The sequence below is a fragment of the Ahaetulla prasina genome, chromosome 1 (genome assembly GCF_028640845.1).
Source record: "Ahaetulla prasina isolate Xishuangbanna chromosome 1, ASM2864084v1, whole genome shotgun sequence".
In the NCBI taxonomy this organism is placed as follows: Eukaryota; Metazoa; Chordata; class Lepidosauria; order Squamata; family Colubridae; genus Ahaetulla; species Ahaetulla prasina.
In genome coordinates, this window is record NC_080539.1 from 80,582,354 (window position 1) to 80,610,222 (window position 27,869).

The 27,869-nt window shown below is 42.1% G+C and overlaps 1 protein-coding gene across 1 annotated transcript in view; it reads right to left on the bottom strand.

Annotated features, from left to right (window-relative positions):
- FMN2 (formin 2) overlaps positions 1-27,869 on the bottom strand; it is a 224,110-nt gene that overhangs the window by 154,601 nt on the left and 41,640 nt on the right. Inside the window, exon 4 of the mRNA XM_058165778.1 lies at positions 20,485-20,546. Coding sequence (XP_058021761.1) covers positions 20,485-20,546 — 62 coding nt within the window. The remainder of the gene's footprint in view (positions 1-20,484; positions 20,547-27,869) is intronic.

Consider the following 27,869-nt stretch of genomic DNA (forward strand, 5'->3'; position numbering starts at 1 on the left):
ACTAAGTTATTTCTCTTTGGAAAAGCAGATTATTTTGATTTAGGTAATCCAATAGCTTTTTAGTTTGTTTTATATAAGACACCACAAATCTGTCACATATGCAAAAAAGTGAAAGTTCTCATTCAGGTACGCATTAAGATTAAAAATGCATTTACTGCAAAGATTTACAGATAGCAAAATATTGGACAAAATATCTGTAAATAAATCTGTTTTACAGAACAAATTAATGTTATTTTGGTGTGTAGTTCAATGAAATCTAGAATTCGTTTGTAAAGGTGTCATGAAAGGGATTAACAATTTCCCTCTAAATATGGTACTTAAGAATTCTATGCCATCCTTACACTAGACTGCATCACTAACTATATACTATGTATAATTAACTCATATAAGCATAACACAGATGTACTACATGGAAGCAAGGAACCACAACCTTTTTGCACAACTGCAGATTGTTTTTTAATGATAACAAAGATGGACAAAGTATAAAAATCAAGCTCTAAAAAAATAAATAAAAAGGAATTCATAGCTGTCATTTAGAGTCAAACAGAGGTGCATTTTGAATCTAAGCAAGCACTAAACACAGTTGGTAAAGTCTTTATTAAATATAAATATAATTAAATATAAAAATATTTATTGCTGCAAAACTACCTTCTAAACTGGTTTTGCCACAATGGTACAACCAGGCACTAGCATAAACAGAAGATGAATAGACTGAACAGTAAAGTTTATTTATTAATACTTTCCAGGTTGGGGATGTAATGATATATATTCTCTTTCTAAAATAGAAATGATAATTCCATGTCTGAATTTATCATGTCCTAGATCAGGGGTATCAAACTCATGGGCCAGATGTGTCACGTACTGGCTCTGCCCCCACCTGGTTTAGCGAAGGGGGAAAAAAGTCCTGATACGTCACATGACGACGCCATGATGATGCAAATTTGACACCCCTGTCCTAGATTGAGTACTTCCTGACATTTTACCTCACAGTTCTCACAATCCCTTACTATAGTTGGAGGACTAATGAAGGAAAGAGGTTACAGGTGAGATCATCTGGAAATATCCAATTTGGGATGATTTGTTATAAATTGTCACTGCTGTTCTAATAATCAGAGTCACTTTTTTTTCAGGTAGAGCAGTAATGCTCAACCTTTTCTTCACCACAAACCCCCTTTAAATATCTTTTGTGGCCATGGCCACAGACCACCAAGACTTAACTGAAGATTTAAATCATAATATTTCTTCAAGCCTTTGCGGAACCCCTGTGATGACATTGTGGCCTCCCAGAATCTGCAAACCACTGGTTGAGAACTACTGAGGTACAGCATTTGACACTGCTTCTCATTTTTTCTCTTGATATGTTATTGGAGAAAAAACAAATAATCCAGTGATATTTATCTATTAAATCAATTTATATAGTAGCTCGTCTCACCAAAAATTGACTCTTGGCAGTATACAACAGAGCTAAAAACAGTTAATAAATAAATTAAAAAGAACAAAAATTATAACTACATTCTACATACATCTTAGAATGATTACCTAATAAAAGACCGAGGAAGTCTCAAATATGAAATGAATACACAAAATCTCTTAGTTGGCAAAATTTACTTTTATCTTCTATGGGAACTACCATACAAGGTAGTTGGGCCCTTATTTCAAATCATCATCATCCAAACTGACATCATTTCCTCTTAATTGTTTGTCAGGAAACTAATATCCTAAACTTAATCCCTCATTTCTCTTAGAATGATTGTTCTTCCTTCAAAATATTTAATATCCGACCCATTGAATAAAATAAACATATGAAATGGAGTTGAGAATGATTCTCCCTTCTCCAATTCATAGTTATTAAATTATAATTTTATGGGGAGTGCTGCTAAGCAAGCAAGCTTCCAATCTCCTCGATTCTTCAGACTAAGTCTTGAATCAGAGGAAGCATATTTTAAGTAGCAGTTGCTGTGGTGCAACACAAGAGAGGTTAATATGCTTTGCCAGAACTGAAGAAGCTTCTTGGATGAGAAGTGAAATGTTTTCAAGGAAAACCCAAGAAAGTCCTGTTGCCTTATGAAAAGTACCTTTGGAATAGTCTCATGCATGTTCGTGCTGTAAGAATTTTTAATTTATTTATTAATCATATTTCTAAGGCCAATATGACTCTGAGTAACATACAAAAAAGGTGCACCAACCATGTTACAACATTATACTATTATTAAGGACCAATGAAGGAGAATGTCTGTCCATGTGTTGTGAAATTAAAGACTTTTCGTTGGTAATTTCACAACATATGGACAGACTTAACCATAGTTTCAACTGGAAAACTGTGACCATCCTAGACCAAGCCAAGTCTAAAAGTGCTAGGGAATTTCTAGAAGCTTGCCACTCTGACAAATTAGCCATCAGTAGAAACAGACATAAACAATATCAGCATACTGTGCAAAGGTACAATCAACAAGCCAAAAAGGAAACAAAAAGACCAAAACACCTTCCCACTAGCAATCAACACCCAGACGAGCATAGATTAAGATAAACATGAGACTAACAATCAAGAAGTAAACAATATTCCAATCAAGGAACTGCCAAACAAGTTAACAGTAAACAACCCAACCAAAGAACCTCCAAAACTATTCCCACTGCCACTGACATAGAAAGCCACTAGAATATCAACTGAGAGCAAAACTCACTCCTTACTAGCACTGATGATGTTACCTAGCTTGGTTAATGAAACATCTGCAAGAAAACAACCAAGCTCAGATCGCACCAAGAACCCATCATTGTTAAGTAGCTTGTAAACAATTTTATAGGCAGATGATAATTTATATAAAGTAAGATAACAATTTATATCTTTCTATTTTGAAAAGTAGTTGACGAACAAAGAAGCAAGATAACCCGTTCTTTTTATAATGTAAGGTCAGGGATTGAAGACTTCCAAGGTCCCTTCCAGCTCTGTTATTCTATTAGTCTATTCTATTAATGCTTATGCAGCAAAGGCAATACAAAACTATTCTTTATTCTATTTCATTCATTTGGTTGTGATGAACTCTTCTTCAGAACAAATCCTTAACCCGGATTAGGGATTTTGCAACTTTGTTGTAACTTAAATTCTAGACCTTAACACATGAAGGCTGGAATCAAGATACATCATAAAAATTGAAAACGCTACCCAGTCGTAAAATCCAAATTCTTTTATTATCGGTTCTGTGAGCATTGCTTGGTGGGCGTGGCAGGGGAAGGATACTGCCAAATCTCCATTTCCACCCCACTCCAGGGGAAGGATACTACAAAATCCCCATTTCTTTCCCACTCCTGGGAGAAGGATATTGCAAAATCTCCATTCCCACCCCACTCTGGAGCCAGCCAGAGGTGGTATTTGCCAGTTCTCCGAACTACTTAAAATTTCCGCTACCAGTTCTCCAGAACCTGTCAGAACCTGCTGGATTTCACCCCTGATGCTACCCCTTGGTAATTTTAACACAACCATGATGATAAATTACAACAATAATTTCTTTTGTGTCCTCTTTTTTTCATGGTGAACTTTTACAAATGTAAAACATCGCAATAAGCCGGAAGGCATTACTAAAAAAAAAAGTGTTTACTCTTAATCTCTTTAATGGAAGCATAATTATCATTTGATCAGTAATCTATAATGTATCTTATTGGCCAGTGACTCACATAGACTGTTTGATTAAATTGGCCATAAGCCTTATTTAGCAGGATCCTTCTTGTGTTTTTACATGGTTTTGTACAACTAAATGATGGACTCAGTATTCTGGAAAGGCTAGAGCAAGGGTGTCAAACTCACATCATCACGTCGTCATCATGTAACGTATCGGGACTTTTTTCCCCTTTGCTAAACCAGGGGTATGTGGCCAGCACGTAATGCATCCGGCCCGCGGGCCATGTGTTTGACACCCCTGGGCTAGAGGCATATAGAGTTGCTGAAGTATCTTACAACAACTTACAGAACTGCCTGACTCTGCAGAATTTCACAATAGTAGCATTTTCTGAAAAACTGAAGGTCTTCACTTGCCAAGCCTTTCTACCCATTGATAGATTTATTTATATCTCAACAACACTTTAATGTTGAGTTTAAGACTGCCAAAATGTTTGTTCGTTTCCAGAGAGATTTACCAGTGTCTCTGGGAAAGGAAATTATTACTACTATTATTTCCATCATGAAGACTTAATAAAGAAATATTAGGAACATATGTCTCTTGTAATAAATGATTGTGATGTATCCATGATTTACAGTACAGTATATTTTTCTTTAGCTAATATTTAATATTACCCATTTGTTCTTTACTTTTTAAATCACCCCCTCCCTTTTCATCTTTCATATATCATCTCCTTTGTCTTACTTATCAACTCATCAAAATCTCACACTGAATTATTCTGCTATATTCTGCTTAATTTAACCATTATACCATTCATTCACATGTATTGATTAGACAATTATACTTTTCAAAATATAAAATGTAAACTAAATGCAAATATATGTTTGCGTTGCATCCAGATCAAATCAAAGATACATCTATATCCATAATTATATAAATTGGATCCAGCAGGGAGAAAGTAAACCCCAGTTTGAGTAAAAAGCATTTTCTTTTTAAACTGAATTTTATAGTAAGTAGAAAGGATGTATTATTATTTCTACTCCTTCAAGTCAACTGAAATCAAAGTTGACAATTCTGATTTCTATAAAGCAGAAATCAAAGAGTGATCCTAATAGCATTTTGATTTCAAACTAAGAAGTGAAGTAAAACTCTAAATTGGACAGATTAATGGTGGTAGATTGTTACTTTTAAAGCCCTTTGCAACTCAGTATCTGGGTATCTTTGGAACTTAACATACTCCCTAGTGAACCTATCTGTCCAATAAGATAAAAGAAGAATTCTCTCTTTGGGCAATTGCCATCTACAATTGTATTTTCAGTTGGGGCCTCACTTCTCAAATGAAGCTCTTCTGTCTGGAATAACATTCCCTCTAAAACCTGCATGATCCAATCTCTGCTAGGTTTTAACGTAGTTACATCCTGACTGTTCCAACAAATCATGTGGATGGATATGTTATGAGATTGTTTCCTCTTGCAATGGTGAAACATTTGTTATTGATGAATTTTATTGTTTTGTGGCTAATAAGTTTATTAGATGAATTATTATGTTCCATTTTAACATTGTGGATAAAGACAGGATATGTTACCCACTTACAGTAAGCTGTATTGGATCAGCATATAAACTTGATAATTAAAGGAAATAAATACAGGAAATGGACATTATTATGACTTCATGTCCAAACAGGAGAGATTGTGTGCTATGGCAATTAAAGTGGTGGAGTATGAACAGGGAAACCCAGGTTCAAGTCTCCACCGGACCATATAGCTCAGTGAATGATTTAGAGCCACTCATTTTTATTTATTTTTTGGTGTTGGCCTAACCTAACTTAAGTTTGCTGTTATATGAATTAAATAAGCAGGGATTATTAAACACATTCCTGTATATAATGTTGTGACAAAATAAATAAATAATAAATAAATAAAAAACAAAAAAACATATGTAACAATGAATTTGCTCATGTTAATTATGTTAGCAGCTACAAAATAATGATTAGAAATATTTAAAAGGAAACCCACACAGCATCTCATTCTGCACCCATGTGAAATCTAGAAAGAACTGCAACATGGCACCCATCAGTTTTGCATTAACCGAAAATTCACGTCTTACATGTCAGTCCCTGGAAAATCATATTTCATAGAACAAGCTATTTTAAGAACTATTAAAACACAACAGACCAAAAGAAAGCAAGCGTATAGATATCTAATAAGGCCCAGATACATTTATTGTAGTCATTTTCAGAGAGTAGTCATTTTCAGCCCAGTAGTCATTTTCAGAGAGACAATTTACTGCCCCTAATCTTGTTAGGACTGAGATGATTTAGGACAAGAAAGTTCCTTTAAAAAAAAGCCTTCCAAACCGAAAAAGTTCTCTTGAGTCTTGAAAATTTTTTGTATCTCTATTAGCTTCTCCAACTGATTTTATAATAATCACCCTTGGACAACTGAATTCTAATTATTTAATGCATAGAAAATTCCTCTTGAAAATGCAATTATGTACTGGTTTTTATAGTATAGAAAGTTATTATTATAAGAAAGATTTATTTTATTTATTTATTTATTTATTTATTAATTAGATTTCTAGACCGCCCTTCTCCCGAAGGACTCAGGGCGGTGTACAGCCTTATTAAAACACATAGGTACACAATAAATTTAAAATACATTTAAAATGAAATATTTAACCGGCCAATTTAAAACTAAAAACGGTCAAACGACCGATATAAAACCCTAAACTATAAAATCACCATTAAAAACCCATAACTTAAAAAACTAACCCAGTCCAGCGCAGATAAATAAGTAAGTTTTGAGCTCATGGCGAAAGGTTCGGAGGTCCGGAAGTTGACGAAGTCCTGGGGAGCTGCTCCAGAGGGCGGAGCCCCACAGAGAAGGCCCTTCCCTGGGTGTCGCCAGACGACACTGTCGCTACCGACGGCACCCTGAGGAGTCCCTCTCTGTGAGAGCGCACGGGTCGGTGAGAGGTATTCGTAGCAGCAGGCGGTCCCGTAAGTAACCCGCCCTATGCCATGGAGCGCTTTAAAGACGCTCACCAACACCTTGAAGCGCACCCGAAGGCCACAGGTAGCCAGTGCAGCCTGCGCAGGATAGGTGTCACTCGGGAGCCACGAGGGCTCCTCTATCACCCGCAAGAGCTGCATTCTGGACCAACTGCAGCCTCCGGATGCCCTTCAAGGGAGCCCCATGTAGAGAGCATTGCAGTAGTCCAGACGAGACGTCACAAGGGCGTGAGTGACTGTGCACAAGGCATCCCGGTCTAGAAAGGCGCAACTGGCGCACCAGGCGGACCTGGTGGAAAGCTCTCCTGGAGACGGCCGTCAAATGATCTTCAAAAGACAGCCGCATCCAGGAGAACGCCCAAATTACGCACCCTTTCCATCGGGGCCAATGACTCGCTCCCGACAGTCAGCCGCGGACTCAGCTGACTGTACCGGGATGCCGCATCCACAGCCACTCCGCCTTGGAGGGATTGAGCTTGAGCCTGTTTCTCCCCATCCAGACCCGCACGGCTTCCAGACACCGGGACAGCACTTCGATAGCTTCATTGGGGTGGCCCGTGGAAAAGTACAGCTGGGTGTCATCAGCGTACAGCTGGTACCTCACACCAAGCCACTGATGATCTCACCCAGCGGTTTCATATAGATGTTGAACAGAAGGCGAGAGAATCGACCCCGCGGCACCCCACAAGTGAGGCGCCGGGTCGACCTCTGCCCCTGTCAACACCGCTCATGCGACCAGTCAGAGAGATAGGAGGAGAACCACCGATAAACGGTGCCTCCCACTCCCAACCCTCCAACCGGCGCAGCAGGATACCATGGTCGATGGTATCAAAAGCCGCTGAGAGGTCTAATAGGACCAGGGCAGAGGAATAACCCTATCCCTGGCCCTCCAGAGATCATCCACCAACGCGACCAAAGCCGTCTCAGTGCTGTAACCGGTCGGAAGCCGGACTGAACGGGTCCAGATAGACAGTTTCCTCCAGGTGCAGGGGAAACTGATATGCCACCATATTTCTACAACCTTCGCCGCGGCGAAGGTTGGAGACCGGACGATAATTACCTAAAACAGCCGGGTCCAGGAAGGCTTCTTGAGGAGGGCCTCACCACCGCCTCTTTCAAGGCGGCCGGAAAGACTCCTCCAACAAGGAAGCACTCGTAATCCCCTGGAGCCAGCCTCGTGTCACCTCCTGAGTGGCCAGCACCAGCCAGGAGGGGCACGGGTCCAGTAAACACGTGGTGGCATTCAATCTACCCAGCAACCTGTCCATGTCCTCGGGAGTCACAGGGTCAAACTCATCCCACACAACATCACCAAGACCGCCCTCAGATACCCCGCCTGAATCGCCACAATTTTGGTCCAGACCGTCCCTAAGCTGAACGATTTTATCGTATAGATAACCGTTAAACTCCTCAGCACGTCCCCGTAACGGGTCATCCCGCTCCCCCTGGTGAAGGAGGGAGCGGGTCACCCGAAACAGGGCAGCTGGGCGGTTATCTGCCGACGCAATGAGGGAGGAGGCGTAGGAACGCCTCGCTTCCCTCAGTGCCACTAGGTAGGTCCTGGTATAGGATCTAACTAGTGTCCGATCAGCCTCTGAACGGCTGGACCTCCAGGAACTCTCTAGGCGTCTTCTCCGGCGTTTCATCCCCCTCAGCTCCTCGGAGAACCAAGGAGCCGGTTGGGATCTGCGCCGGGTCAGAGGCCGCAAAGGCACGACACGGTCTAAAGCCCCAGCCGCAGCCCGTTCCCAGGCTGCAGCTAGTTCCTCTGCCGTGCCGTGAGCCAGACCTTCAGGAAGTGGCCCAAGCTCCGTCCGAAACCTCTCTGGGTCCATCAGGCGCCTGGGACGGTACCACCGTAATGGTTCCGTCTCCCTGCGGTGTTGGGTAGCGGTCAGAAAGTCCAGGCGAAGAAGAGAGTGATCTGACCATGACAAAGGTTCAGTGACTATTTCCTTTAAGTCCAGATCTCTCAACCACTGACCAGAGACAAATATCAGGTCCAGTGTGCCTCCCCCGATGTGAGTGGGGCCATCCACTACTTGAGTCAGGTCCAAGGCCGTCATGGAGGCCAGGAACTCCCGAGCTACCGTCGACGACGAGCCGGCAGATGGCAAGTTAAAGTCCCCCATGACTAAAAGTCTGGGGGTCTCCACTGCCACCCCGGCAAGCACCTCCAGGAGCTCGGGCAGGGCAGCTGTCACGCAGCAAGGAGCCAGGTACGCCACCAGCAAGCCCATCTGACATCTATGACCCCACCTCACAAAGAGGGATTCACACCCGCAATCTGAGGTACAGTGGTCTCCTCGGCTCTAGACTCTCTTTAATAGCAACCGCCACCCTCCACCCCTACCCTGGGCCTCGGCTGATGGAATGCACGGAAACCCGTGGGCACATCTCGACCAGGGCACACCCCTTCAGTGCCCAACCAGGTCTCCGTAACGCCTATAATATCCGTGGCACCCCTGTATCAGATCATGTATTAGGGGCCTTATTGGCCACGGACCGTGCGTTGCATAACATCAGACGAAGGCCCAGGCTCTGAGGGTCTTGACCATCCGGGAACGGGAGAAGTCAGATCGGGCACGCGATCGCCTGCAGACATCGAACGCGTGACCCCTATGTCGATACGATCCCCTTCCGCCATATCTGCCCCTCCCACTTACCGTGCAAATAGACTCACCTCACACAAAGGAACACACTTCCATAACCTCCGAACCCATTTGATAGTCGCCACGAGCATGCGCTGGAACTGGTTTCCTCCCGACGGGCTACCCCTCATCCGCCCTAACCTCCCACCCCACCCACCCCTACCTCCCCCACCAACCCAAGCCCATCGATTTCCACCCTCCCGTAAAAGTCCCATTAAAACTCCCTTAAAAATCGGTTAAAACAATTAATTAAAATCCCTAAGTCTCCTATTCTTGGCATGCCATCTCTCGGGTTCCAAAACCCGTCCTCAAGATAGGCCTCGATAACGAGGGCCAGACCCACGAGAGGGGAATCAGAGGGCAAGAAGGTCCGCCGCTGAAAATGTCCGCATGATGAAAAACACGGCAAGCAGACCCATCCTGGTCGGTCAGGATATCTCCGGGTGGGAAAAGTCGATGGAAATCCATCTCAGTCTCAGTCTCAGTCTCGGGCAGTAGATGAAATAGTCACCGCCTTATACAATCACTCAGCACCACAACGGCTCACCCCGCCCATCGAATTCGGAAATTGCAGCCCGACGGCTGCCGAGGGTACCAAACTGGGGCTCGATGATGTTCTATGGACAGCCCAGGGGTGGCGGGGGGGGGGGAGGAAAGGGCGAGTCCTCCAATTTCACGGACTCCATGGGCTCCATCTCGGCTCCACCTGGGGGAAACTCCACTGCCAACGTCCGAGCGTCATCTTCATCCACGACCGATGTCAGGGCCGTCAACACCGTCAAGGCCAATGTCAGGGCCAACGCCGCCAACGCCGGGCGCCACCTAACCAAGCCAGGGCACCGCCGAACAGAAACGCCTAGTTGGCCCCCGACGAGGCCGCCCAGAGTCCTCCTTACTCTCCAGGCTGGGGGGCGTTCTCACCCAAAGTGGGGGGGGACCCAAGATCTCCACAGGGTCCCCACCCCCTGGCTCGAGCCGCCAACGCCGCCAACGCCGCCGCCAGCCACCGAACCAGGCCAGGCCCCCGCCAGGCCAGGCCCCCGCCAGGCCAGGCCGCCGCCGCCGTCGGAAAGAGGCGCCACCGGAGAAAACGCCACCAGAGAACACTCTGGTCACACTCGAGGCCCGCGGGGACCCAAGATCTCAAGGGTCCCCAAGCCGCCTAAAGGCCTGCCGCCGCCGCCGCCGCCACAACGCCGCCGCCGCCACAACGCCGCCAACGCCGCATCACTCCTCCGCTGCTGCCGCTGACCAGGCCGGGCCGGGCCGGACCGGGCGAGGCCGGACCAGGCCGGACAAGGCCGGATCAGGCCGCCGGTGCCGGCGCCGGAAATGGAACGCCGCCGCCGCCGCCGCGATGGGAGACCGCCCCGGGCCGCCCCGGGCCGCCCCAAACCCACCTCAACACCCCCGGGCTGAGGAGACACTCATCCACCCGGGCGGGGGGACCCAAGGTCTCAAAAGGGTCCCCCCTCATCCAGAAACGTCCAGGAGGCTCGCCGCCGCATCTCTCAGTCAGCGGCGCGACGCCATCTTGGACATGCGCAATAGCTATTGTAATTGTAAGATTGTAATTATTGTACAATTATTTTTCCCCAAGGACATATTATAAAAATATTTCTATCTAATCAATATATTTTAAGGTATTTCAGGGCACTGAACTGATAATCAATATATTTCTAGCTCTTTACATACAAAGATTTCTTTCTATATTTGAAAACTTTTTAGGAAAGTTTCACTGAAAACACAAACACAAAAGAGGAGGGCTATTCCACTGAAATTATAGCTCTTCATGTAATTACACCGAATAGCGATCTGATTTACAACCCCTGATTTATATTACTATGTCAAAATACATTCTTTCATACTTTACATAATTTGTAAAATATTGCCACGGCAATTACAATAAAGAAAATATTTCCCTTAAAATAATGCTTTTTAAAATGGACAAATCTTATGGAATAAATTAATTTTTATTTTGGTACTCTGTAAACATTGAGTATATTAACTATTGAATCTTTTTTTTTAATGCTCAATGTATGAAATTAAAACCACCTTCTACATCTCAAACTTGGAATAGCATACAGAGTTAATCATTATTTTTAAGATTTGAAATGTATGGTAAAATTCCCCCACAACTGAGTTTTATTACACTATTTGGACCCTGTTTACTTGTAGCTCTATTAAACCAAGGAAGATCCTTATATTCGCATAAGCTTTATTTAATGTCAAGTTATAAGGAGTGCTTTTCCTGTATCAAACTGTTTACTTGTTGAGATCTTCATCCTTGTTCCAATATTCTCAGAAAATTAATTTTCTTATTTAATTAAAGAGAGAGAGAGAGAGAGAGGGAGAGAGGGAGGGAGAACATTTTTGGTGGTTCCATCAATGTCAAATTGCTTTCCCTCAATTGCTTTTTGTAAGACGGCCAAAACCTTCCTTAATTTAAAAGGCTTTGGAATTATAAGTGTCTGGTCTCCGTTTTGATGCAATTTTTAAGTGCAGTGTTTTTATTACAATTTGTATGTTTATTAAAACAGTGTCCCTTTCTTTTAAAATTCTATGACAAGGTGATATTTACTATTGTCTATAATAAATTAGGTAATTACTTTAGCATAAGGAAATATTAAATCACCAGCCCAGTTATTTTAAATACAGTTAAGTAAATAAAGCAGGGTGTATTATGGGGACAAAGTCCTCTCATGAAGCGCAATAAATATACGCGGGACTTCACAGCTATAAGACGTCAAGAAAAGCTGGCCAGTTGTGATGACATAATGGAGGCACCACTGCAGCAATTCAGACAACCACTAATATCTGCCTCAAATAAATAAATATCCCCATTAAAAAGTTTGACAGGAGAAAAACACTTGGCTGGATCTGCAAGACTTATTTTGAGATGGGCAACTGCCACCTAGTGCCTAAGTAGAGATCCTACAGAAACTCCGTATTAAATATATTCTGTTAAATTTCTTGTTTTGCCTTCGTTTTAGGTTGGTCTCATGAATCTTAAGAAGGTTGACTTTGCAAAATAAATAGGACGAAACATCTAAAGATGTTATTAAGTGCTAAAAATAATACAGATTCTGTCTTCAGGTTTACATTCTAAAATAGTAATCTAATTAGATTTTTACATTATTCTGGAATTTTTTTCAAATGGTATTCAAATATGCACTGAGCACTGAATCTGGATTTCCAGAGTGAATATTTTTATTTTCAAATTCTTGGAAAAATAAATCATTAAATCTTGCAATATATGTCTGTGTTCAGTTTTCAGTGGAGACACCCTGGACTCCAACAGGATACATATTTAGAATATACTCAGTATCAAACTGAACATGAACTTGAAATGTTATGGTGTGTTAGATGATAGACAGAGACATATACTTACACACAGACACATACAAGACATATATTAAATTTGTGGAGCACCATATAGATGACACAGAGTATAAATATAAGTTATTGAGACTCAACTAAAAAAAACCAAAATAAACAAGTATCAATTACATAATAATTTTGATTTTGGTACAGGGACTCTCCTTAAAAAAATAAGACACCTAGGAAAATATTTCCATAATGTGCAATTACAGACAGCTTTAACAATAAAATGTTTAGATATTGTAGGATCAGACTATTCTATTTGATTAATTGTGTATCTTGGGTTCAAAATAAGTATGATGGTGGAAGTAAAAGCTGCATTATAGTTATTAATTTTTCAAATGTCAACGTTAAATTTACGCATCTTTCTCTGGAGGAAAAACTGCTCCATTGCAGCTCTAAAGGAGATATAACTTTTCTCCTGTTTATTCCAATAGTGAAATCTGTTTTCATCATAAGGTTCTATCCAAGCCGCAGTCTCAATCTTTGATCCACAGTTGTAACTCCACACCAAGGCTATGGTAAAGTATCTAAGATCAAAAAATAGCATAGCCTTGACTAATGTCTGTCTTGTGGATAAGGAAGATTTAAAACAATAAAGAATTGTTATGTTCCCCGAACATGATATTTTGTTAAATTTCCAGAATAAACTGCTTTTCCAGACCTCAGTAATTAAATAAATATGTACAGTAATCCATATAAAGAAGCAAAAAAAACAAGCAGTTGTGATGCTTGCTTTGTCATCTGAGGCTGTGTTGATTGATATACTTTTAAGAACCACTGAGACTAAAAAAATTGTTAGGAGCCTTGGTTAATTTTTTCTCCTACTACCAGGACTGCTGTGGGAAAGTTCTCAAATCCCTAATTCTAAACAGAAGCTGATTCCTACAGGGGTGAGATCACAAGTGATTTCTGCTAGAATCCCTTGAGTAAGATCAACAGGTGGGTGAAAAACATACACAACTGTGTAGTCCGAGGCCTCTTTTCAAAGTTGTAGAAGAACTACGCCGCCTTTGGTCTGACCTAAATGTAGTACAGAAGATTATCTGCTACAATGTCCTACCTGTCAATGACTACTTCAGCTTCAACTGCAACAATACACGAGCATACAATAGATACAAATTTAAGGTAAACCGCTCCAAACTCTATTGCAGAAAATACGACTTCAGCAACAGAGTGGTCAATGCCTGGAATGCACTACCTGACTCTGTGGTTACATCCCCAAACCCCCATAACTTTAACCTTAGACTGTCTACTGTTGACCACACCCCATTCCTAAGAGGTCTGTAAGGGGCGTGCATAAGCCTCTGGTGGCTCAGCAGACTAAGTCTGTCTGTTATTAACACAGCTGCTTGCAATTACTGCAAGTTCAAGTCCCACCAGGCCCAAGGTTGACTCAGCCTTCCATCCTTTATAAGGTAGGTAAAATGAGGACCCAGATTGTTGGGGGCAATAAAAGTTGACTTTGTATATAATATACAAATGGATGAAAACTATTGCTTAACACTGTGTAAGCCGCCCTGAGTCTTCGGAGAAGGGCGGGATATAAATTTTAAAAAAAGCAAAAGCGCACCAGCATGCCTATTGTCCCTGTCCTACCATCCCCATTTATTTGTATCCATTTCCTGTATTCATAATCATGTTTATACTTATATCTGTTATCTTCTACATGCTTGACAAATAAATAAATAAATAAAAACTTTGCAACTTTCCCCCCCAATGAGAATACAATAGGTTGGTGTTCCTTTATACTCCAACTGTGCAGCCATAGCTACTACTCTAGCAAGAGAGAACAAAGGGCCTAGTAGTCAGGAGGGGAAAGAGGGGAAAAGGGTCATTTCAAAGTCACCAATTTTCATTCAAGAATGACTGTGGTAGATACTACAGAAAGCCCAGGACTCACTCAAGTCGATTGGTAGAATGAAAATTGGTATTCACTCGAAAATAGAAATCAGAACAAGAAATGTTTAACTTAATATTGATGAAACATAGATTAAAGTAACTGAACACCACTAAATAAAGAGATGTAAATATAAACGAATATAAATGTGTAGATAAGAACAATGAATATTATAATGTGTGTATATATATGTTGGAGTAATGCGATTATCCTACTATAGAGTAGTAAATAGAAATGATAGACTAGAGAACTACAAAAGCAAAATACGTAAGTCAATACGAAATGCTATAAAATTACCATTGTTATATAATATTTAATATGTTATATCTTGACATGTCTTGTTTTTATACATGTGTGATTGTTTTTTGTGTTGTTTTTAAAGACAAACTGTTTAATAAAAATTATTTTATAAAAAAATTAGTATTCACTCTATTGTATCTTTGGAAACTGCATAAAGCACTTAATGCTGTGGGAAAGGCAACTCTCTTGGTTTAATTGAAATTGAATAAAAAGGAAAAGGGAGAAGCCACTGAAGCACAGAGGCGCATTAAACTACCCCTGTTTCAAATTCCTACTCCTGGAGAAACGGTCCTATGCTTACCAGCGCATACATTTGGGGGAAAGGATGTTTTCCCCTAGCCTGTGCTTCCAAAATGACGTCTTTATTTCTAGAAGGCAGTTACATGATAAAGGAAACAAGTGTAGAAATACCTCCTAATGGACTTCTCTTTAAATTTCACATCTGTGACTATCGAATATGCTACTGTGTCCAGAAAATAAGATGATTCAGGAAAGATAAATGCGATGGACATTATCATTAAAAATTTATAATAAGAAATGTTCAATATTTGGTGTTTAATGGTGTTATCTCTGGGATCTGGGCTGCATCTTCTTCACCAATCTTAGTACAAGGAACATCCAATTTATTACATTCCGTAATAATTTCTCTCACTTCATGTATGCATTTCGTTCAGTATATTATTTTTCATCAGACTGAAATAGAAATTTATCCAAGTGATCAGAGGTCTAATACATTTCATAGTTCAGAAGCCAAATGAAAAATCTCCAAAAAGAACCTTCCTGTAACAGCTGTTCTTGGTTCTTTCTCCTAGGGTATTGTTTCCTTCTATTTAACATTTAGCATTATATAACAAAGTCAAATTATTGCCTGTCTAGCTATGTTTCACACTGTTAATTTCATACTTGCAATAACTGATATCTGAATGTTTTTTCCAGTCTCTAAAAAAGGGAAAGGGGGAAAAAAATCTTAATGAAAAATTAACAGATATTTGTATATGAGACTAAATGAACATATTCATTTTAAAAATAGCTTGAAAATGTATGCTGATAACCTTGGATAGGTAGCTTTCAAATAGCCTTGCATACTTTGACCCAGGCTTTTCAATTGCTACACAGTAAGCTGTGGAGCCCTCAGGCTTGTATCTAAAAAGGCTTGTATCTAATAATATCAGCAACAAAACACAGGTAGTTCTCATTTAGTGACTGCCTCAGACAGTGACCCTATGCAGTTATGAAAGTGATGAAAAAGTAACTTTGTGACCAATGCCCACATTCATGATCTTGGAGTGCTCTCTGTTGGTCATGTATTTGCCATTACAGTCAGTTAGTACACCTTGTCTTGTGTCTTTTTTTTTCTCCTTTTCCTCTTGCAGAATGGTGAGCTTGCCTGAACAAGATTGTATTTATTCTTGAACTGCTTTTCTCTGCAGTCCAGTGCATTCCTAAAAAGTGCTAATTGCAAGTTAACAAGTTTAGTTCTATGATCTTAATTAGTTGATTAGAATCTACGGTAGACAGCAACTGTCGAGAGGGGTTTTTTTCTGGAACGCTGACAGCAACTATGCCTGAAACTGACAAGTTCTTAATCAGTTTCACATTAAAGACTTTTGTTTGCTTCCTAAGTGGCTCTCTTTGGTGTTGTGACCGAGGCCCAAGTAGGTAGTAATAAACTTAGTCCGTGGAAAAACAAATTTTATTCGAACAGCTGGGAATTACTTCATTCCCAATGTCGTTCAATTCAAAGTAAAACAAATGCCTCCCAACACAAATTCCACAGTTATCTCACACACCATAGTCCAATTAGGGAAATGCCAAAAGCTCTTCCTGGTAAACGTCCAGAAGCCACAAAAACAAAGACATATATGAAGCAGAAGATGAAGCAGAGGACGCAGCTACAACGTTGTTTTCCGGCAAAGCTGAAATGCTGGTGCTGGTCTGCTTTAAGCCTTATGGGAGGGGCCAATCATCTCTTGGCCCTACTCCCGAGTTGTCCTTTTTGCTTGAGCTGCTCTTGCCTTCTGGCAGCTCTTCTCATGCGTGCATTAGGAACAGGCTCCTCCTGTTCCTCTGCTTCACTACTATCAATCTTTGGAGGTTCTGGAGTCTGTACCTCACTTCCCGATGGCCCTGGCCTCACCTCAGCCTCACCACTGTCCAACTCCATTGCCAGCTCCGTAGGCTGCTGACGGACCCCAACAGTGTGATCCCCATTATGTGTCTGCTTACTCTCTTGTATATACTCTCTTGTATATCTGTGTGTGTGTGTGTGTGTGTGTGTGTGTGTCTGTGTGTGTGTCTGTGTGTCTGTGTGTGTGTCTGTGTTTCTGTCTCTGTGTGTGTGTCTGTGTGTATGTATGTATGTAGAGTATGTATGTATAAAAAGTGTTTTTCGGTCGAAGTACCTTGCTGCCCCAGTATGGGAGGGCATATTGGGACTGCTAAATATCACAGTTCTAGGATGCACATTCCAAAGGAGAGAGGAGTCAGGAAAAAGGGCTATATGATTTGCCCTTTTACCTGGGTTCCTCCTGAGTCAAATTCTGGAAACCCAGCCAGCTGTTTGAGGTTGTAAAGCAGAGGTGGGGAATCTTGTCCCTTTTATGACTTGTAGACTTCAACTCCCAGAATTCAAATCCATGCTGGCTCAGGAATTCTGGGAGTTGAAGTCCACAGGTCATAAAGGGGCCATAGTTCCCCACCCCTGCTATAAAGCAAAGGAAAGCTGAAGTAAAATTGTTAGCACAATCGTGCTATTTTTTCACGTAGGGACCACTTCATTTAAATGACCAAGTTACCAGTCCCAACTGGATTCACTAAATGAGAACTACCTGTAACTTCTTTAGTGTCCCTGAAGAAAAAGGAAAAAGCAAATTCAAATTCACATTTTTTCTTAAATTAAATGGGACAGAAATTTACTGCAGATATTTCTACCAAAAATTGTGCTCAAACAGCTTAAATAACATTATGATCAAAGCATCCAACAGGTTAAAACATACCTCAAAGCCTGTCAAAATTAAAAAAAAAGAAACTAATTTGATAAAGGAAACTGTTTCGTTTGCTCCAAATTTTGGGAGTAGCCACTAAGATGACAACCTCTTCTAATCCTGTTTGATCATACTGAACAGAGATAAGATGGTTTGCCAAGTAACCATGCCCTGTGTCATGAAGGGATTTATAGATAACCACCAGTGCCTTGAACTCTAGCCAAAAGCAGTGCTATCCCTGAAAATGATCTCATGGCTTGACCTGAGGTGGCATTCAGCCGGTTTGGACCGTTTCTCCTGAACCGGTAGCGGAAATTGCAGGTGGGTCTGCCCCGGCCACCTGGCCTGGCTCTATGCCATCCTATTTAGGCACGTTTTGAGGCCGGATGCACGGAAGGTGAGGCGCATGTGTTGAAGGCAGATGCGCACGCAAACCATGCATGCATGCGCACAAAGCGAGCATGTGGCGAACCGGTAGTAACCTAATGTGAAACACACTGCTGGGCTTGACCCTGCCTAGCAAGGATCAAATCATCCTACATAGGGGTTGAACTCAACTCAAGGATACTTTATTTTTACCCAATAAAATCTCAACAAATATGCTTGAATCCCTGATCGCTAATTTCCTTATTTATAAAACATTATTGGACATGATACACTTTTCTACTCTACTTCATCTATTTCCAAAAAGATGGGAAAGGTAGAAAGAAAAGCTAAGAGTTTGTAGAAGTAAATATTTTCAAATATTCAGCTTGTTGATGTTAATATTGCTAAGATAATTAGCAAGGACAACACATAAATGTTTAGAGAAGCACCATGCAAAGACAGGACTCATTTAAAATCTACTTTATAAAATGGATGGAAGAGATACACAGAATACCCTCTATGATTATGCATGTTTTAAAACTGATTGGAAATAAGTGCTTTGGGCATCACACAAGCACAATATCTCATTTATTGAAGTTCCAGTAAGGAGCACATTATTCCTTAAAGCAGCCACCACATCTTTTCTCAGGCTGACATAAAAGAAAGAGGAGCTGCCTTAATGAATGGCAGACAAACCTTTTTTCTGCCCAAAATCCAAAATATTGCTTCCTGAGAGGCGCTGCCTTAGCATCTATTATCATTCACATATTTAGTCCCTTCAGCACTTAAGTATTTTGCCATTAACACATTCTGGATAAGGCAGCTATATAAGTTTAGGTTTAGAATATAATTGTTTTGACAGAATATAAGTTAAAGCGAGCTATACGTGTACCTAATTATCTTCTCCTCTGCTCATCATGCCATTCCATATTTCTCCTTCAGAATATGTTATGAACAATAGACAAAACAGAACCAATGTCCCCACTGCTTGTTAATCCTGATTAGAAATTTAAAATGAACATTTCTAGGGGTGGTTTTTTTTTTTTTTTAAATTAAGCTCATTTAAAGCACAATACAGAAATAACAAAAAAGTAACTTTTCTTTCTACTGCCCTGATGCTAAGCAAACTTCCTTGGGAATGAACACTTTTATCATAGAGAAGAATAATCAAACATAAAATCATTAAAACGGACTCTGTAGCTGTAAGTATATGAAGCTAGCCTTCTTTTGATGAAGTGTGGGGGAGGAAGGGCAGAAGGGAATAATCGCCTGGATTATTGCAATGCTCTCTACATGGGGCTCCCCTTGAGGGGCATCCGGAGGCTCCAGTTAGTCCAGAATGCAGCTGCGCGGGTGATAGAGGGAGCCCCTCGTGGCTCCCGTGTTACACCTATCCTGCGCAGACTGCACTGGCTACCTGTGGCCTTCCGGGTGCGCTTCAAGGTGCTGGTGACAATCTTTAAAGCGCTCCATGGCATAGGGCCGGGCTATTTACGGGACCGCCTACTGCTACCAAATACCTCTCACCGACCAGGCGCCTCACAGAGAGGGACTCCTCAGGGTGCCGTCAGCTAGGCAGTGCCGTCTGGCGACACCCAGGGAAGGGCCTTCTGTGGGGCTCCCACCCTCTGGAACGAACTCCCTCCAGGACTTCGTCAACTTCCGGACCTCCGAACCTTTCGTCGCGAGCTTAAAACACACTTATTTATCTGCGCGGGACTGGATTAGATTTTAAAGTTATGGGTTTTAAGGGGTTTTTATTATTTATACTATTTTAAATTTGGGCAATAGAATAAGTTTTTTAATTGTTGTTTTTTAATCTGTATTTATATGTATTTTAACTGCCTGTGAACCGCCCTGAGTCCTTAGGGAGATAGGGCGGTATATAAATTTGAAAAATAAATAAATAAATAAATAAATAAATAAATAAATAAATAAATAAATAAATAAATAAATAAATAGACAGTCAATCCAAAGATTTCCCAAGATGCACATATGCGGATATTGAGCTGCATGCTGTTATGCCACCTCCTAGTGCTTTCTGCATGGTTTGGCCCCTTCCAGGTCTTTAACCCTGGACTTTGGCGCAAAGATGTATTCCTACCACTGATTCTGAAAAGTAAACTTAAAACCAAATTATATTATGCTAAGAAATATAACCAAGGGCTGTACCTTGCACATTATAAGATATTTGCTTTCCATTTAAATATTGTCTTTAGCAATAGTAATTTAAATATGGAAAGTTTGAATATAGTTAAGTGTTCTCCTAGCAAGATCTTACCTGTACCTGTTGAACAATCTCTGTATCTTCTGTCTCTGATGCCTCAGCAGCAACTTCAGGTTCTGGATTGGGAAGTAAAATTAAAAATTATTTTTATTGTTCCAAATATGAAACTATCTCGAAAGGCTCACAGCTCTTAGATACACATGTCTAATATAGAGTCACATAATTTCTTTGAGAAAATTCTTAGTCTGTTCACTTCTGATTCTACTGCTGCCATCATAAAGGACATCACCCGCCTTTGACATGACCTGAGTTTAACTCATAGAATCATCTATTACAATGTCCTTCCTGTCAAAGACTACTTCAGCTTCAATTACAACAATACACGAGCACACAATAGATTTAAGCTTAATGTTTTCTCCAATCTTGATTGCAGAAAATATGACTTCAGTAACAGAGTTGTTAATGCTTGGAATACACTACTGACTCTGTGGTCTCTTCCAGGGGTGAAATCTAAAAAATTTCCCTACTGGTTCTGTGGGCGTGGCTTAATTGGTGGGCGTGGCTTGGTGGTCAGATGACTGGGTGGGCGTGGCCAATAACAATAATAAAAATAATAAACAAAGTATAAAAACAATAAGAGGTATCAAGAACCAACTTTCACACTTTACACACACACAATACAACACAACTGACTCACACACAATGTAAAAGCAGCTGCACTTCACAGAGCCACAAAAAGCTCAAAAACCAACTTTCACACTTTACACACACACAACTCACACACACACACACACACAAAATGCCACATACAGCTTTCTGAGATTTTGTGTGTTTGTGTAGTTAGAGTGAAACACTACAGAAACGCACCAAATCTCAGAAAGCTGCACAAATATTTTATTTTATTATTTTATTTTATTTTATTTTATTGTGGACTTCAAATCCCAGAGTTCCTCAGCTAGCAAAGCAGGAAGTCAAAGCAAGCTTTTTTTTCTTTTCTTCAGTAGCTGAAGAAAGCATGCAGTTGCAGCCGGAAAGGAGCAGTAATTATAGGTAAGTGAGGAGGTGGAATTGGCTGGGCATGGGTGGGGGCTCTTGTAAGTGGGGGCTGTGAGTTTAAAAGCCTGTGAGGATCAGGAAACTCCTCAGGGATCGCCAGAGGAGGCTTTTAAATCCTGGGTTTTTTTTCTTGTTTTTTCCCCCTTTGGCTGAAGAGGGTTTTTTAAAAAAACTTTTAAAGGATTTTGATCTCTGCTCAGCCCCGCGATCATCAGAGGTTTTTTTTTACTTTTAAAGGCATGTTTTGGCTGAAGAAAAACTTTTAAAAGTGAAAAAAAACCTCTGCTGATGGTGCGGCTCAGCAGAAGCGGAGGGGGGGCGGGGCCAGGGATTTTTGCTACCGGTCCTCCGAACTAGCAGCTGCCATTGCTACCTAATCGGGGGAGACAGTGCGAACCGGGAGCATTTCACCCCTGGTCTCTTCCCAAAATCCCCAAAGCTTCAACCAAAAACTGTCTACTATTGACCTCACCCCATTCCTAAGAGGTCTGTAAGGGGCGTGCATAAGAGCACAAACGTGCCTACCGTTCCTATCCTATTGATTCCTTTCGTTATATCCAATTAATATAGTTATTACATACTCATACTTATATATATGCTTATTTATTGTATAGTTATTTCATGCTTATGCTTATATATACTGTGTGACAAAATAAATAAATAAATAAATATCAAGTATTGACTGTTAAGACTACAATCAATTATTCTAGACAGTTGTTGCCCTCTTGTGAAAAAATTACTCTTCAGTTGTTTTAAATCACAATATTTTCTACTAAGACAATTATTTAAATTGGATGACATTTTCTAACTCATTAACTATATAATACTGATACATATTCATTCACATTCAATTTAACTTTCCTCTAAACCCTGACATCGACCATTTACTCTTCGCATGAATGAAAAGAACTGAAGACAGTCACAAAGAAATTTTTACCAATAAGCAAATTTCAGTGCTTGATTCAGTTTCAATAATTAAAATCAATACTGTGTAGTTAAATGTACTTTTAAAAGAGCAAACTCATCAATAGTACAAGGACTGAAACATTTAGCTGACCTGCAAGAGATTGGCTGGAAAAAAAAATCTCCAGAAGCTGTAAGCACCAAACGGTATGATTTATACCTAATTTTTATACTGCTGACTATCAGAATCTGATGGCAGTATTCCATAAAACAAAACAAAAAAATCAAAATAAAACATACTGCAATATCAATTAAAAACTAAATTAGAACTGTCAACAATTAGAAAACAGGTCACAAAAATGTATCTTGAATGCCTTTTTAAAATATTAGTACCCAGTTCTCCTAATTTCATCAGGAATTGCATCCCCAAAATGAGCAGTGCAACAGAGATGCTATCGAGAAGGGAGAGCTTTAGGCTTGCATTTAGATATCTGCACAATCTCTTTGCTGAATGCATTTCTAGTGAAAGTAATTTTTTATCAATTACAATAACTTTCCCAGCAGTAAGTTTTTTCCCCTATTTCGGGGATGATTTCAAATTTTCTGCACATAGCTGCATATTTAACAAACTGTAGTACAATCACTTGGGGGCAGGATTGCCTTCCTCCATGTCACACTCATGTCTTTTCACGTATGTCCTATGTCATGACAACCTTGTTGATTATACATCCTAGTACTCCATTTTAGAGGTAAGAATTCTAGGAAAAAACATATCTGACTCTATCATGAACTTGGTCTCATCTTTCAAAGAAGTGTTGCTATTCCTGGTTCTTCTTCCTGTCGTGTCCCACTCCTCCGCTAACGGCTGGGTCCGGGAAATCCGAATCAGGCTTGCCTCTGCAGCTCTGCCCAAAGTCCTAGCAAAGTCCTCAGAGCAGGCAGGAGACCAGTAAGTGACTTCAGCAAGATAAGTTTGACTTTTGCCTGACTCAGAGACTGCCAGAAAGTAGCTCCTTTATATAGGCCATGGGGTGTGGCTCCATGACTCAGCACTCATTAAGGCCTGCCCCTCCCTTCCCTCTGTTGCCTCCGCCTCTCCAATCTTCTGATGCGAGGGTCACTCCAATCAGCTGTTCTTGGGAGTAAACCCTCCTCAGGCTCACCTGCTGTGGATGAGGGGGAGGGGTCTAGCTGCTCCGTTTGCCTGGGCATGGAGTCAGGGCTGGGGCAGGGAGATGCTCCTTCTTCTGCAGTTTGTGGGGGCATGGAGCCAGGACTTGGGCCGGAAGGCATACATTCCTCAGTGTTGGGGAGCAGGTAAGAAGGCCCCGGCTGCTCTGAGGGCGGGCAAGACACAACACTTCCAGACCAGGTGTACCCACCTCTGGTCCGTGGCCCATAACCAGTTGTGGCTTGCTACCATTGGGAACTGGGCTGCACAAGGAGGTGCGAGCTCACAAAGCTCCATTTGTACATAGCAATAGCACTTAGACTTATATACTGCTTTATAGTACTTTACAGCCCTCTAAGTGGTTTACAGAGTCAGCATATTGCCCCCAACAATTTGGGTCCCCATTTTACCCACCTCGGAAGGACGGAAGGCTGAGTCAACCTTGAGCCGGTGAGATTTAAACTTGCATGCATGGAATTAGATTGCACATATGAAACCATCCCCTCCTGCCCGTGAGGCCTGCTACCACAGCCAGTCCACAGAGCCAGAAAGGTTGAAGATGGCTGATCTATACCATGAACTTCCAGAGTAAGGGACGTCACTTCTACCTACAGTATGTAGGGCAACAGCAAGTGACAAGGGCTGAAGGATAGAAGTGAATGATATAACTATTTTAGGAAGAAACCAAATCTTTCAAAGATTGTGTAATCTTTCTTGATTAAGACTGTAAAGCAGAAACAACATTCTAACAAGTATTCCTGTTTTTGGAATTCTTTGCCTGCAATAAAAGAATATGTTCCTCTTTGGAAACCATTGTAATAATGAATACAGTAGAATCAAATACTTACATAATGAAGGTAATTTAAATTAACATGGAAGACCATATGCCTAAAGTTACTCTACTGATTATTTTAAAAATCCCCACTATTCCCACAACCGTAAAAATCTGAATTATTTAATGATGGGATAAAAAAGAGCTCTAGAGCAGGGGTCTCCAACATTGGTCCCTTTAAGACTTGTGGACTTCAACTCCCCAGAGTCCCTCAGTCAGCAAATCTGGGAGTTGAAGTCCACAAGTCTTAAAGGAACCAAGGTTGGAGACCCCTGCTCTAGAGTAATATAAACAGGGATGCACCTGCTGCAATTAGCTGGCTGATAATTTAAGCTACACTCAGTCCATATGTCATTTTCCCAGACTGTATTCCCAGTAGTAAGAAGCTTTTTTTAAAAAAATCTTTCTACGCAGAAACATTTACACTGCAGCCAGTCTTAAAACGATAATGCCCGAGGAGTGTAGTATATTAAGCTAAAGAGATAAATCAATACGTTGTTCTTTTCAACATATTGAATGATTTATTTCCTCCATTTCTGTAGCCGCCCATCTAATCCGATTGATTCTGGGCAGCAAATCCAGTTCGTATTACCAAGCTTCCCTTGGTTATCTAAGTAGCTATGGGGGTGGGGAGAGAATCAGAAATAAAATTGAACAGAGGATCTTGATCTGCCTTTTTCTCCTTCTAAAACTATTAAAACTGTAGTATGGCAATACCTACCCAATTTGTGCGTAGGGAAGCAACAATAAATACTGTAGATGTGGTCTGTGGAGGTTGAAGAAAATTTACAGGAAGGATGATGTCTATGATCTAATTCTCGCGGGTGATAGAGGGAGCACCTCGTGGCTCCCGTGTGACACCTCTCCTGCGCAGTCTGCACTGGCTCCCAGTGATCTTCCGAGTCCAATTCAAGGTGCTTGTTATCACCTTCAAAGTGCTCCATGGCTTAGGACCCGGGTATTTACGGGACCGCCTACTGCCGCCAGTAGCCTCACCCTGACCAGTGCGCTCTCACAGAGAGGGCCTCCTCTGGATACCGTCAGCCAAACAATGTCGGCTGGCGACCTCCATGGGGAAGGCCTTCTCTGTGGGGGCTCCCGCCCTCTGGAATGAGCTGCCTCCGGGGCTTCGTCAACTCCCCGACCTCCGGACTTTTCGCCGCGAGTTGAAGACGCTGTTGTTTCGACGTGCAGGACTAGCTTGAACATAGTTTAATTTTAGGGTTTTAATTAGGGTTTTAAACGGGGTTTTAAACTGTATTTAAATTTTTAGGCTGTTATTGAATCAGTTTTTTATATAGTTTTTAAATTTGTATTGTATGTACCGTTTTTATTGGCTGTGAACCGCCCAGAGTCCTTCGGGAGAAGGGCGGTATACAAATATAATAAATAAATAAATAAATAAATAAATAAATAAATAAATAAATAAATAAATAAATAATTTGCTTTGTGTTCCACTCCATTTAACCTGCTATTTTCAATATTCTTCTCAGGCTAACCTAAGTATGTACTGTATGGTATATACACACACACACATGCACAAATTTGGAATACAAAGAATTTCATTTTCATTAGCCTAACCTACCTAGTGGCAATGAGGGAAGTGAGACGTTGCTACGTCTCTTCCCTCATTGCGTCGGCAGATAACCGCCCAGCCGCCCTGTTTCGGGCTACTCGCTCTCTCCTTCAACAGGGAGAGCGGGATGACCCGTTGCAGGGACGTGCTGAGGAGTTTAGTGGTTATCTATACGACAAAATCGTTCAGCTTCGGGACGGCCTGGACCAAAATTGGGTAGATCCAGGTGGGATGTCAGAGAGCCATCTTGTTGAGACTATTTGGGATGAGTTTGACCCTGTGGCTCCTGAGGACATGGACAGGTTGCTGGGTAGGTTGAACGCCACCACATGTTTACTGGACCCGTGTCCCTCCTGGTTGGTGCTGGCCACACAGGAGGTGACACGAGGCTGGCTCCAGGGGATTACGAATGCTTCTTTGTTGGAGGGGGTCTTTCCGGCCGCCTTGAAGGAGGCGGTGGTGAGGCCTCTCCTCAAGAAGCCTTCCCTGGACCCAGCTGTTTTAGGTAATTGTCGTCCGGTCTCCAACCTTTGCTTCGCGGCGAAGGTTGTAGAGAGTGTGGTGGCATGTCAGCTACCCCAGTACCTGGAGGAAACCGTCTATCTAGACCCGTTCCAGTCCGGTTTTCGGCCCGGTTACAGCACTGAGACGGCTTTGGTCGCATTGGTGGATGATCTCTGGAGGGCCAGGGATAGGGGTTATTCCTCTGCCTTGGTCTTATTAGACCTCTCAGCGGCTTTTGATACCATCGACCATGGTATCCTGCTGCACCGGTTGGAGGGATTGGGAGTGGGAGGCACCGTTCATCGGTGGTTCTCCTCCTATCTCTCCGATCGGTCGCAGACGGTGTTGACGGGGGCACAGAGGTCGGCCCCGAGATGCCTTACTTGTGGGGTGCCTCAGGGGTCGATTCTCTCGCCCCTCTTGTTCAACATCTATATGAAGCCGCTGGGTGAGATCATCAGTGGTTTCGATGTGAGGTACCAGCTGTACGCTGACGACACTCAGCTGTACTTTTCCACACCGGACCACCCCAACGAAGCTATCGAGGTGTTGTCCCGGTGTCTGGAAGCCGTACGGGTCTGGATGGGGAGAAACAGGCTCAAGCTCAATCCCTCCAAGATGGAGTGGCTGTGGATGCCGGCATCCCGGTACAGTCAGCTGCAGCCGCGGCTGACTGTTGGGGGCGAGTCATTGGCCCCAATGGAGAGGGTGCACAACTTGGGCGTCCTCCTGGATAGACGGCTGTCTTTCGAAGACCATTTGACGGCCGTCTCCAGGAGAGCTTTTCACCAGGTTCACCTGGTTCGCCAGTTGCGCCCCTTTCTAGACCGGGATGCCCTATGCATGGTCACTCATGCTCTCGTGACATCTCGTCTGGATTACTGCAATGCTCTCTACATGGGGCTCCCCTTGAGGAACACCCGGAGACTCCAGGTAGTTCAGAATGCGGCTGCGCGGGTGATAGAGGGAGCCCCTCGTGGCTCCCACATAACACCTCTCCTGCGCAGACTGCACTGGCTGCCTGTGGCCTTCTGGGTGCGCTTCAAGGTTTTGGTAATGATCTTCAAAGCGCTCCATGGCATAGGGCCGGGCTACTTACGGGACCGTCTGCTGCCACCGAATGCCTCTCACCGACCCATGCGCTCTCACAGAGAGGGACTCCTCAGGGTGCTGTCGGCCAGGCAGTGCCGACTGGCGACACCCAGGGGAAGGGCCTTCTCTGTGGGGGCCCCCACCCTCTGGAACGAGCTTCCCCCAGGTCTTCGCCAACTTCCTGACCTTCGAACCTTCCGCCGCGAGCTTAAGACACATCTATTTATCTGCGCAGGACTGGACTAGAATTTTAAATTTTTAAATGTTTAAATTTTAAATTTGGTTTTAAATGGGTTTTATTATTT